Genomic DNA, 14,254 nt, shown 5'->3' on the forward strand with positions numbered 1-14,254 from the left:
TGGAAAATAATTGTATTATTTCTAAAACTTTAGGGGTTCATTTAGGCCCGCTAATCACCAGCCAGGTCTGCAGATCCTGGTTGGGATAATAATATGAGAGGCATGGAACATAATTTCAGCTTGCCTCAAATACCCTAAAAATTGATGCCACCTCTCGGTCCATTAATCTATTTCAAAAGGTAATATTATACGTCTTTAACTGAAATTAAGAAGGAAAGAAAGTAATATCATTTCTTAACTTTGGTGAATATTACACGCGGCGTGACGTTGGTGAATATTTGGCGAATATTCTTATGTAATAAGAATATACCACCACTTCGGGCAAGTTGCGCTTTATCGAGAAGAAGTGCTAATAAACTCAGTACCACTCTTTTATTTCTATTTTATACCATGTTTGTTGAATGATGCACCAAAATTACTCAAACATTTTGACTGTGAGTTTTCTTGTGTGAGTTAATTAAAAGAAAAATTTATTAAGCATAAAAAACACTATAAATATAGTTAGGGAATAATTTCGCACGAATTGCTTTATTTATCGGTATAAAAGTACTAGCACTTATGTAGTTAAATACAATATATATATATATTTCGGTATCGCACACAAAAATGACAATTTATATTACATAAAAAATTTAACACTTCAGAACTATTACAATTATTTTACATTAAAAAGATATACATATCTCTCAGAAATATCAACTTTCATCCATTATTTCAACGACTCCTTCACCATTTTCATTACCAGCATCATTATCAGCAATCACTAAAACTGATACAATAAGTTTATGGCAGCTGAAGTAAGAAACAAAATTAAAAAGAAACAATTTAAACAAAATAATAAGTCGCATAGTAATACAAGTATAACTATCGCCTTAGGGAGAGTCTTCGCTAATGACAAAACTTAAAAACCAAATAATTAAACTGTAAATATATTTCACGGCTGTGATTCGATCCATTGACCTCGCGGTGATTCGGCTTCGCAATCACAATGATTCAAATACTAGTCCCATGACTGTATGATTATTAAGTATTATCCATAATTTCAACGATTGTCTTACGAATTTCCGATCAGGCCACGTGTCCTGACGGGAGTTTAACATTTTATACCCATCCCATGAAAAGTGCTCAACGCCGCTAAAAAAGGTTTTCACAATAAAACTCAAAAGTAAAAGTATTATGCGTGCAATTATATACTACTAGTGACGAACCGCTCGTGCCTCTTGCCCATTGATATAAATACCTGGCTCAGTAAATACAACAGACCTCACTTTCAATGTAACTCAGTGGGAAATGTTTAAACCAGATTAGCTTTTGATCCCGATCACCTAGAAACCTAAACTCAAACGATTTTAAGTTTTTCTCATCCAGACCTCTCCAACGATAAATTCCAGATATCATAAGCAACGCTCGTTTACGAGCATGATGCATGTACCAACCATCGCTTCTCTCGCAAATATCTTAGCGAAAGCCGCACCAGGACCCCGCCGCGAGCAGTACCATTCAATTCAACCCTGCCCCGGGAATTTAACTAAAAACAACCAACAGATTTATAATATATTTGCTCATAAACTACTTTTACTCATTCATAAATCTTATTTAGTATAGACGAGCTGAGTAAAGTAATACACACATTTTTTAAAATGGACTGAATATTTAAATAATGTAAAGGAATAACATAAATGCAATAATAATAGTATAAAATATATTTATTGATAAAATATAATTATTGATATACAGATCAAGTCTTTCTTCGTGAGCTCCGTGGTGATCAAGGGTATCTGTATCCAGCAGCCTCGTTCTGGACGAGCTTAGCCGGAGCAGCCGCTGAGTTCGTCGCCTGCTCCTGGGCAGCAGTGAGGCGAACTGGAGCTGCAGGCAAGTTGGAGGTGGCCTGGGCTACTTGAGTGTACGCGGCTGGCAAGGTGTACGCAGCAGCTACGGGTGCATAGCCGGAGGAATAAACCGGAGAAGAGTAAGCCACTGCAGGGTAGTTGGCAATGATGGGAGCAGCCGGAGCCGCAGCGTATCTAGCCACTACTGGGGCTGCGACCTGGGCAGCTACGGGTGCAGCTACGTATCTTGCCGCCACTGGAGCGGCGACTGCTACGGGTGCTGTGGCGTATCTAGCCACTACGGGAGCGGCTACAGGAGCTGCTGCGTATCTAGCTGCAGCGACGGCCGCATTGCTGTAATAAGTGGCCGGCACGGCTGGAGCTACGGCATAGCGGGCGGCAACAACTGCAGGCTGAGCGACATAAGGTGCCACTTTAGCAGCAACAACAGGCTCGGCAACAGCAACGGCTGGTTCAGCGACCACAGCGGGTGCGGCAGCAACTAAAGGCTCCCTTCTCACGACGGCGTTAAATCCATTGACGGAATCAGCAGCGTAGTCCACAACACGGCGGGTGCCGTCAGGCTCAACAACGGAGTACGATCCCTGCACAAGATCACCATCCCGTTGTTCCTGCTGGCTTTTGTAATCACCAGTGAGAGAGTCAGCAACGTTGTATCCGAAACGGTATTGAGGGAAAGAATCGAATTCCTCCAGTCTTGCCGCAGCCACTGGAGCAGTGTAGGCCACTGGTGCAGCGGCGAACGCAGCTGGGGCGACGCTTCCATGAGCCAATCCCAACAGGCAGGAAAAGATAACAACCTGCAACAGAAAATAAACTTACCGAAATGTTCACTCAAGCTAAAATATCCACAGTTTTATGACAGTAAAGAACGAGACGAGCAGGACGTTCAGATGATGGTAATCGATACAACCTGCCCATTACAATTCAGTGCCGCTCAGGATTATTGAGGAACCCCAAAATTCTGATCGACAATACAATTGCGCTCGTCACCTTGAGGCATAAGATGTTAAGTCTCATTTTCCTAAAGATAAATCCACAATTAGTAAACACTGAAATAACTTTCACTATCACTAACAATCCATGAGCGTACCTTGCAGACCATGTTGTGTTGTGATCGGGGAAGCTTCGAGCTGAATTGTACCCTGGTTAGAGACAAATGGCATTTATAGTTGTTGAGTTCGCTTGCTTCATCCCCGACGCATCTCCAAATTTGAATATATTCAAGTACGCACGTACTAAAGGCGACGGGCCAGGACAATGCCGCTCGAAACAAACGCTACTTGTGTAACCGGAACGGGGTCGGAGCTATGAAATGCGCTGGCTAAGCCTTATTGTCTCAAAGGGGTCCAGACTTTCAGCTCACGTTAAAATCCGGAAAAAATACTCAGGGCCAGTCTTGGTAGTCCATAGGCCTAGAATATACTAGATATGTGAATGTGTGCGTTAACTGGTAGTTTAATATTCAAAATACTAATGAGCAAATGCCACGTGTGGCTGACTATTTACGATTTGTAAATCATAATCGTTTACAGTAACAATAAATTCGTTTTCTTTTATAATATTATCCTGTACAAGTAATTATCACAACAAATACGATACTATTCTTAGATATCGTATATTATATTGATTCAAACAAAAGAATCTTATAATTATATTTACAATACTATCATCATCATTATCAGCCGGAAGACGTCCACTACTACAATACTATGGTTACAATAAATCAAAACTCTCATTACGGGGAAGTGTACCAAGATTTCTGGTACCAAGATGATCCGTTGACCGAAATAGCTGCTTGGGTTTCCAGTAGCCTTATTGAGCAACGTAGATAGTACTTTGTACCTATATACCCCGCGCCTCGGGGCCCCACGGGCCAAGTGTCTCGACACCAAACGGCACAAAAATGTAAGACTTCCTCACTCACAAAAATTTAAAACTTTCAAATCATCTAAAACACTCCACTTCTCCCAAAGTATCATCCAAGTACCAAAGTTTTGATTTTAATTTTGTTATGGCGGAATGAATGGCTAGGCTAAATATTGCTAGACCAAGAGGGTTGCCTTGCTGACAGCCAACGGAAGGCCAAATATTATGATTTTTAAATAATAATTTGGATGGCTTACCTTTCGCTATAGTGATGGCTTGCTTATAATATTGCCATATATAACTATACATTGAAGGAGTTGAATTTTTGACTTCTCTCAGGAGAGCTGGGATATCAACTGATTTAAAGGCATTATTCACACCTAATTTTAGAAAGCCATCACCAGAGTTACTCTCAAAAAAAGTACGCGCAGCGTGGACTGCAGCTTCGCAACCATCTATGCAGTCGGAACCCAACTGAGTTGGGATGAATTTAGTTGAAAGGAAAGAAGAAATATGTACAAAACAAATTTTAGAAACAAGGTGTCGAAAGATGCAACCCACGACTATAGGACGATAGAATACCAAAATCTTTTTTCTTAAGAGCGCATATATTCGCACCATATTAAATTTCGGTAATTTCAGTATTAACTTTTGCAGAAAGCATGAGATTAACTAAGAGAACAATATCCTCAAGCAAAGCTCTACAGTCTACTCTGCTTATGGGAACGAGTCTTTATTTGCGTTCACTTTTCCTGAACTTGCACTTCGCCGCTGTCGTTGGCGGTGCCTTCAGTAGATTACACCGCACCGAACACTAGTTCTCTTCTATCTTCTTCTTCTTCACCTTAATCACTTTTCACTACTTCTTCTTTTCTTCTTCTTCTTTTACAGTTAACACTTTTGAGTCAGAACTAGAACTGCAGTAGGCCACGCTTAGTACGGCCTCTCCCATTCCATCTTTAAATTTAAATTGTACTACAAATTTCTTTTAACTATTTCTATCCTGCTTACACATCTTCCATCCTTTTTACTCTGTTCGATTTGATCTTGAACTTACTAGAAATTTTCACTAACAAAACATAAAAATTCCATCGTATCCAGGTGTATCGAACCCGGGTCTACAGCGTCTATAATAAACACTTTTCCGCTGAGCTACGAGTATTGCTGACAGAGCTGTGGAAATTATCAAGGTCTTGAAGATTGACAACTCTCGTCATGTACGTCGAAACGTTGCTATGCGACAATAATACCCTATTAAAATTTCAAGTTGCCACAAATACATTTTTTATATTTTTTGGCAAAATATTTTTGCCTGTGTCTGGCAATGTTAAAACCCCGACTAAATGGTCTGACTTATTTTTTATTTATTCTTTAAACATAAAAGTATAACATATAGAAAATTGCATATTGCTTTTATAAAATTGCATATAATGCACATATTTTTGGAAAAAAAATAAATATTATTTCTAAAACTTTAGGTGTTCATTTAGCCCCGCTAATCACCAGCCAGGTCTGCAGATCCTGGTTGGGATATAATATGAGAGGCATGTAACAAAATTTCAGCTTGCCTCAAATACCTACCCAAAAATTGATGCCTGCTCTCGGTCCATTAATCTATTTAAAAAGGTAATATTATACGTCTTCAACTGAAATTAAGAAGGAAAGAAAGAAATATCATTTATTTACTTTGGTGAATATTACACTTAAGAATATAGCACCACTTCGGGCAAGTTGCGCTTTATCGAGAAGACGTGGTAGGAAACTCAGTGCCACTCTTTTATTTCTATTTTATACCATGTTTGTTAAGTGATGCACCAAAATTACTTAAACATTTTGACTGTGAGTTTTCTTGTGTAAGTAAATAAAATAAAACGAAGTTATTAATCGTAAAAAATACTGGTAATACTATAAAAATGGTTAGGGTATAATTTCACACGAATTGATTTATTTATAAGTATTTTATATTTATTGGTTACATAGTGGTTAAATACAATATTTATTTACTCGTATTTCGCTATGGCACACAAATTGACAATTTATAACAACATAAAAATTTAACACTTCAGAACTATTACAATGATTTTACATTAAAAAGTTTATCTCTCAGAAATATCAAGTTTCATCCATACTTTCAACGACTACTTCACCATCTTCATTACCAGTATCTTCATCACCAATCTCTAAAACTGATACAATAGGTTTATGGTAGTTGAAGAAAGAAGCAAACTAAAAAAAAAAAACAATTTAAACAAAATAATAAGTAACATAATAATACAAGTATAACTATCGCCTTAGGGAGAGTCTTCGCTAATGACAAAGCTTAAAAATCAAATAATTAAACTTTAAAGATATTTCACGGCTGAGATTCGATCCCTCAATCTCGCGGTGTTTTTGCTTCGCAATTACAACGATTCAACCACTGGTCCAGTGACTATAATTAGTTAGAAGCATAAATCTTTCATCCATTATTTCAACGACTGTCTTACGAATTTCCGATCAGGTTACGTGTCCTGACGCGAGTTTAACATTATATACCCATCCAAAACCCATCCCAAGAAAAGTGCTCAACGCCGCTAAAGATGTTTTCACATCAATAATACTCAAAATTAAACTAAAAATAATTAAAGATGATTAAAGGTATTTAATTAAAGGTATACGAGCAATTATATTATACTAGTGAAGTGACGAACCGCTCGTTGTTCGCGCATCTCTTGCCCATGCATTTGACTATACCTGGTTAATTATATGCAACAAACCTCATTTACAGAGTAACTCTATGGGACATGTTTAAACTTGACTAGTTAATTGTAACCACGAACTGTACCATTCAAGCGAGCATGACACACCCTGCGCCGGGAATTTAACCATAAAACCCCAACAGATGTGTGATATATTTGCTCATTAAATACTTACACTCATTCATTAATCTTATTCAGTATAGACAAGTTGAGTAAAGTAATACACACATTTTTTTTAATATGGACTGTATATGAGAAGAATGGAAAGGAATAACATAAATGCAAAAATAAAGGTAGAAAAAGTATTTATTGAGCTATTATATACAGATCAAGTCTTTCTTCGTGAGCTTCGTGGTGATCAAGGGTATCTGTATCCAGCACCCTCGTTCTGGACGAGCTTAGCCGGAGCAGCCGCTGAGTTCGTCCCCTGCTCCTGGGCAGCAGTGAGGCGAGCTGGTGCTGCAGGCAAGTTGGAGGTGGGCTGGGCTACTTGAGTGTAGGCGGCTGGCAAGGTGTACGCAGCAGCTACGGGGGCATAGCCGGAGGAATAAACCGGAGAAGAGTAAGCTGTGTATGCGGCGGGTGCTGGAACTGTAGCGTAGCTAGCCACTGCAGGGTAGTTGGTAATGATCGGAGCAGCTGGAGCCGTGGCATATCGAGCCACTACTGGATTAGCTACCGATGCTGTTGCGTATCTGGCCACTGGAGCGGCGACCGGGGCAGCTACGGGTGCAGCAACGTATCTAGCCGCCACTGAAGCTGCGGCGTATCTAGCAGCAGCGACAGCCGCATTGCTGTAATAAGTGGCAGGCACGGCTGGAGCTACGGCATAGCGGGCGGCAACGACTGCAGGCTGAGTGACATAAGGTGCCACTTTAGCAGCAACAACAGGCTCGGCAACAGCAACGGCTGGTTCAGCGACTACAGCGGGTGCGGCAGCAACTAAAGGCTCTCTTCTGACGACGGCGTTAAATCCATTGACGGAATCAGCAGCGTAGTCCACAACACGGCGGGTGCCGTCCGGCTCAACAACGGAGTACGATCCCTGCACAAGATCACCATCCCGTTGTTCCTGCTGGCTTTTGTAATCACCAGTGAGAGAGTCAGCAACGTTGTAGCCGAAACGGTATTGAGGGAAAGAATCGAATTCTTCCAGTCTTGCCGTAGCCACTGGTGCAGCGGCGAACGCAGCTGGAGCGACGCTTCCATAAGCTAATGCCAAAAGGCAGGAAAAGATAACAACCTGCAACAAAAAAAAAACTTACTGAAGTGTTCACTTAAGCTAAAATATCCACAGTTTTTTTTTATGATAGTCTGGGACGATACGTGCAGGACGTTCAGCTGATGGTAATTGATACAGCCTGCCCATTACAATGCAGTCTCGCTCAGGATTCTAGAGAGACCCAAAAATTCTGAGTGACACCACAATGGCGCTCGTCACCTTGAGACATAAGATATCAAGTCTCATTTGTCATAAATATAAATTCACAATTAGTAAACACTAAAATCACTTTCACTATCACTAACAATCCATGAGCGTACCTTGCAGACCATGTTGTGTTGTGATCGGGGAAGCTAGGATCTGAACTGTACCCTGGTTAGAGATAAACGGCATTTATAGTTGTTGAGTTCGCTTGCTTCATCCCCGACGTATCTCCAAATTTGAATATATTCAAGTACGCACGTACTAACGGCGACGGGGCAGGATAATGTCGCTCGAACAAACCGCTACTTGTGTAACCGGAACGGGGTCGCAGCTATGAAATGTGCTGGTCACACTTATTGTTTCAAAGGGGTCCAGACTTTCAGCTCACATAAGAACCCGGAAAAATTACTTAAAGCCGGGCTTGGTGGGGTAGTCCCATAAGCCTAGAATATACTAGATTTATGAATATATGTGTTAGCTAGTGGTTTAATACTGAAAATTCTAATGCCACGTTTGGCTGACTATTTACGACTTGTAAATCATAATCGTTTACAGTAACAATAAATTCATTTTCTTTTATAATATTATCCTGTACAAGTAATTATCACAATAAATACGATACTATTCTTAGATATGGTATAATATATTGATTCAAACAAAAAATTCTTATGATTATATTTAAAATATTATCATCATCAGCCGGAAGACGTCCACTGCTGGACATTAGCCTCCCCAAAGATTTCCACTACGATCGGTCCTGCGCTGCCCTCATCCAACGTATTCCGGCGATCTTGGCCAGATCGTCGGTCCATCTTGTGGAGGCCCCCCACAATACATACTATAATTATTACTATACTATCATTGCATTAAATTAAAACTTTCATTTTGGGGAAGTGTACCAAGAATACTGGCAGCGTGGCCGCATTGAATAGCTTGTCTGATCCGTTGACCGAAATAGCTGCTTGGGTTTCCAGTAACCTTATTGAGGCGCGTAGTTAGTACTGCCCCTGGGCCCCACGAACCAAGTGTCTCGACACCAAACAGTACAAAAATGTAAGACTCACTCACTTACAAAAATTTTAAAACTTTCAAATCATCTAAAATAGAGTTCACTTACCACGAAAAGTACCATCATCCAAATACCTAACATATTTTTTTGTTATTATTTTGTTATGGCGGAATGAATAGCTAGGCTATATATTGCAAGACCAAGAGGGTCGCCAGGCTGACAGCCAACGGAATAACAAATATTATGATTTTTGAATAATAATTCAGATGGAATACTATAACATTGCCAAATATAATGATAGATTGAAGGAGTTGAATTTTTGACTTCTCTCACCAGAGCTATCAATAGAGTTAAAGCATTTTTCACATCTAATTTTAGAAAGACATCACCAGAGTTACTCTCAAAATAAGTACGTGCAGTGTGGACTGCAGATTTGTAACCACCTTTGCAGTCGAAACCCAACTGAGTTGGGATGAATTTAGTTGATAGGAAAGGAGAGATATGTCTACAACAAATTTTAGAAACCAGGCGTCGAAAGATGCAACCCACGGCTATCTTGGATGACAACCATGGATTCCATATTAAGAATTAAGAGATAATTGAATTGGCTTTTTACTGTCAAAGGTTCTCATGAAATATTTACTATCGAATTTATTATTTAATCTTAACTAAATATGAAAGGTCCCCCTTTCTGAATAAGTATTTAAGTGTAAAACTAAATGGAATTCATACAATTTCCATTCCTCTAAGCACTTGTCTTGTTAGTGTATGTCTAGATTTGTTTATAGAAAGCTCTAAACAAATGTCTCTCCATGAATTTCCGTTATTTACTAATAATGTAACCGTGCAAAAGCTAAGGACAAATTCACACTATTGAGCTCGAAGTTTGGCGAAATCTTCCCACCCAAAATGTGTGTGCTCTTAAATGAAGTTTATTATCAAATCAAATTAAAGTCATATACAGACTTAAATTTAATCAGGGAAGGATCCGAGGAGCTTATTTTCAAACTGATTCCTGCCGCCAAATTTCATCTTCGTTTGATACCGAGTGGTGTTTTCATCTACAGAAGGTTTTCGTGAACCACTTTACTACGTCCTACTAAATTGTATTAGAACAGGGGTGCTCAAACGATCGATCGGGATGGACAGGTCGATCGCGAGTGATTTTTGAGTCGATCTTGAGAAAAAAATCCGGTATAATAAACTAAAATCGGTAATTATACCATCTTATGAAAAGTATGCTCAGGACATGCAGTGTCACGCTTCAACATCCAAAGTCGCCGATAATAACAATCTTTTTTCTTAAGATATAAAATTTCGGTAATTTCGGTATTAAATTTTCCAGAAAGCATGAGATTTACTAAGAGAACAATATCCTCAATCAAAGCTCTACAGACTACCTGCATTCAAAGTGATAGGACATACCATCTTTAAGATGCTGGGGTGTCAGTCCATCGGGGGCGCCGGCAGAACCAGTCTTAAAGTACATTATTGCTTTTAGTACATCACTATCATAAGCCCGTAGATGATTATCGGAAAAGGATGGTCCCGAAATAACACAATTAACATCTGGTGATGGGTAAACTCTGTAAAGCCAAAAGTGTTTCAATTAATTTCAATCAAAATCATTTACAATTACAATGGATTCCCTTTCTTTTATACTATTAGCCTGTATGAGAAATATTTAATATTCTTAGATTATATTTAGGTATGATTATATTTATTCAAAAAAAAATCTTATAATTATATTTACAATACCATGATTACATTAAATTAAAAGTCTCACTACGGGGTACTTGGCTGAGATCTATAGAACTTACTTAGACTGCTCAGACTAATCTAGAGAGTTAAGTTGAAGTCCGTATTTATAAACATCGCTTTGAGTGCGAGCTAAGCTTAAGGTTAAGTCCACCAGAACGACGACTTAGAAAAAACTCAGACTATAAGCCGAACAAATGGAGATCAACAGTTCCTTGCGTCATCAGAACAGCTGTTCTTTGACGTTTTAAAATTACCGTTTAATACGCTGTCTGCTGTCACGCACAGCTGTCACCTTGCTGTCACGCATCTAAAAATGTGTTCCGTTTCTTATACCAAATAGCATAAATAGATAAGTTGACAAGTCCGCATTTCTATAAATCATTAATTTTTTCATTTCAATCACGATTTCTACATATTTCAATAAAAATAATAATCAAATAAGTTTTGGATATTTTTATAATATAGGAATCTTTCTATTGTCAAAGTTTGTTTATCAAAAATTGATAGTCCTGAAACGCGCGCTTGACCTTTCTAGCATAAACTCAGCTGTCAAATGACTATAAATACCAAATCAATACCAAATCAAAGATTGCTCTAATCTTGAACTCAGCTAAGTCTTACGTAAGTAAAATCTGAGTAAAGTCTGAGTACGTTCTATAGATTTTATCTCTATATATATCAACCTAAGTCTCCGATGTCCATTCGTTCATTCTTCTGTCAGCGGACCGAATATATTTAAAAAAAGTTTTTGACGAAACATTAATATACTGTTTATAACACGCTGTTATTAGCTTCATGTATGTTAGTATGTAAAGGAAACTTTGAAAATAGATAGGCTACTTGCTACTTACATAAAGAATCATGACATAATATATATAGTGTCATCTAGCAGGTACGGTTCATTTAAATTATAGAAAGGATGTAGAAGCAGATATCATAGTTATGTGCTTACGGCCGTTCCCAATAAACTATCTACAGATAGAGATAAATTACTACCTTCTACTGTCAATAATCTGAAGCTGTCCCAATATACCCGATAAGTCATTCTTATCGCACTATATTGGGATGCGTGAATTACAATTTCCATACAAAATTCTATCGCTGGTAAGCTATACGTCTTCCTATTGACAGACGGCGTGTACGGATAAGGTGAGTTACCGTCGATAAGTTTATTGGGACAGAAAAGTCAACGTTAGTTATGAATTTTATCTCAAGTAAGAGATAGACTGAAAATTTGGAACGGCCGTTAATATTTATTTATTTATATATTTGGGCAACTAACAAATTACACTCCTTACATGCTTAAACTTAAAATATAATAATAATATGGATAAGAGTTAATTCACTTATAAGCTACCACAGCATTCATAATTTTTACTACGTTTATAAGACAGTAATTTGAACAATTATTCTAAGGTTATGTGATGGATCGCCTGACAGAGCGACAAGCATTTGACAAAATAATGTTAATTTAACAGATACCGCTGAAAATCAGTCAAAATCAGTGCTGTTTCATAGCCACGGCCGTGTCACAGATAATCCTGAGTCGCTGACCCATTTCTTTCACTACACAAGAAGTCTCCAATATTAAATCAATTACTATTTAAATACGTTCTCTTTTGGATTGTTTTGTACTTCTATCTTTTTATATTAAGTGTATCCTGTGAGTGTTTTGTGAAATAAATATTCTTCTCTTTCTTTCTTTCAACTATTTTCAGTCCAAGAGATTAAATAGGGATAGATTAAATCTACTCGAGCGCCGTGATCAACCATTGGATTGTGTAGATTAGATGATAAGATAAAGAAGAAAAGTTTATATGATGTGTCATATATTTATATGATCTGTCACTGGTGGGGGGAGTGTGTACAACAATGTGAAAAAGCAATTACAACGAAATAATCAAGTGCTTCAGATATTAACAGTGTTTGCGCCCCACGTGTTTCTGGTAATGGAAAAATATTAATCTGCCGGTTTGCATGGTGGGGGTGGCCAAACGAAGGGGTAGGAAAAAAATCTTTTACACCGCGTCATTGAGAGGAGATGTTAAGTGAACCCTAGCTTGTTAACTTAGACTTATTTGAAAGATTTGATTGTGGAACGCAATCTGTTATATCTGGAACTCTTATGTACCCATTACTTTATCTAGCCTATGGATTTCTATTACTTTACTTGGACATTGTGAAACAGCCCCTTAGATACGTGTAAAGCCTCTTGCTGTTAGGCAACGCATGATAACCGGACAGGCTTATTATTTTAGTGAGAATGACAGCTACATCTTTCACTCGCTATGATCAGCTGGAAGGCGTCCACTGCTGGATAAGGGCCACCTCAAAAAAACTCCACGATGATCGGTCCTGCGCTGCCTTCATCCAACGTAGTACGGTGATAAATGTGCGTGCTTATCAGTTCGCCGCAATTTTTTCCTATGTAATCACAGCCGTCACAGTCACAAGACATTTTCTTAATACATTTTGAATGATATTTTTATTATTATTTTTTAAGTAAGGTCGCGGAAAAGTGTCTTATAATTAAGATTAATAAAATCATTCCAACATACTACATTATTCCCACTGAAAGCTAAACAGATACACAATAATACACTTCATCCATTTTCAAACAAATTGCAGTTAATTCAATTCAAATTCATATTCCGCATCGAATTTTAAGCATATATACGTACTGCACGGTCACATTATCTTTGGATCTCTCTTTGGAATGAAAACTCTTTTTGAAAAGTTCAAAAATAAATTAGTGATAGCATGAAAATATCACGACTTGTACCTAACGATAATGAAACTGCAAACCGTACTGACGCAACAGGACGAGCGCGAGGGCGTGAAAGTGGAACGGAAGGAGGGCTTCACGTTCCAGCGAAGTCCCGAGATAATATGGTCGTTATGTCGTCATAAAATTTAACGAGGCAGGAGGCTACGATTGACAATGAAATGGATATTTATATCATTTTTAAATTTCAATAGTACGAGAGCTAGCATCTATTTTTGGGACGGTATTTGAAGCAAGCTGATATCTTGCTCCATACGTCTCCTATAATACCCCAACTCGGAGCTGCAGACCTGGCTTGCCTATAACGCTACTCACTCGCACCTATAAATAATTTGTTAGATTACCTGACAGGTAGAAAGTCCAACCAAAGTGATCTGTCTTTATGAGAATTTTTTTGTTATAAATAATACCCTATTAAAATTTCAAATTGCCTCAAATACATTTTTTATATTTTTTTGCAAAATATTTTTGCTATATATATATAGATCATATAAAAAGTTGTATATTGCTTTTATAAAATTGCATATAACGCACAATTTTTCGGAAAAAATAATATTATTTCTAAAACTTTAGGGGTTCATTTAGCCCGGCTACTCACCAGCCAGGTCTGCAGATCCTAGTTGGGATTTAATATGACAGGCATGAAACAGGATTTCAGCTTGCCTGAAATACCTACCCAAAAATTGATGCCAGCTCTCGAACTATTGAAATTTAAAAATGATTAAAATGTCCACTGATCTGTTTAAATAGGTAATATTATACGTCTTGAACTGAAAATTAAGAAGGATAGACAGAAGTATCATTTATTTACTT

The 14,254-nt window shown here is 38.0% G+C and overlaps 3 protein-coding genes across 3 annotated transcripts in view; 1 reads left to right on the forward strand and 2 right to left on the reverse strand.

Moving 5' to 3' along the window:
• The window catches only part of LOC126976118 (guanine deaminase), a 338,523-nt gene that overhangs the window by 287,243 nt on the left and 37,026 nt on the right, over nt 1–14,254 (forward strand). The window lies entirely within an intron of this gene.
• LOC126973074 (cuticle protein 19.8-like) lies at nt 1,769–2,974 on the reverse strand. Its single transcript, XM_050820191.1, has 2 exons — nt 2,947–2,974; nt 1,769–2,653 (listed from the first exon to the last, which is right to left on the reverse strand). The coding sequence occupies exons 1-2, from the start codon at nt 2,956–2,958 to the stop codon at nt 1,769–1,771; spliced, it is 897 nt and encodes a 298-aa protein (XP_050676148.1). The 5' UTR covers nt 2,959–2,974.
• On the reverse strand, nt 5,835–8,034 carry LOC126973078 (cuticle protein 19.8-like). The gene is made up of 3 exons (XM_050820206.1): nt 8,003–8,034; nt 6,951–7,703; nt 5,835–5,948 (listed from the first exon to the last, which is right to left on the reverse strand). Exons 1-3 carry the CDS (start codon nt 8,012–8,014, stop codon nt 5,835–5,837), a joined length of 879 nt encoding a protein of 292 aa, XP_050676163.1. The 5' UTR covers nt 8,015–8,034.

The sequence above is a fragment of the Leptidea sinapis genome, chromosome 2, assembly GCF_905404315.1.
Source record: "Leptidea sinapis chromosome 2, ilLepSina1.1, whole genome shotgun sequence".
In the NCBI taxonomy this organism is placed as follows: Eukaryota; Metazoa; Arthropoda; class Insecta; order Lepidoptera; family Pieridae; genus Leptidea; species Leptidea sinapis.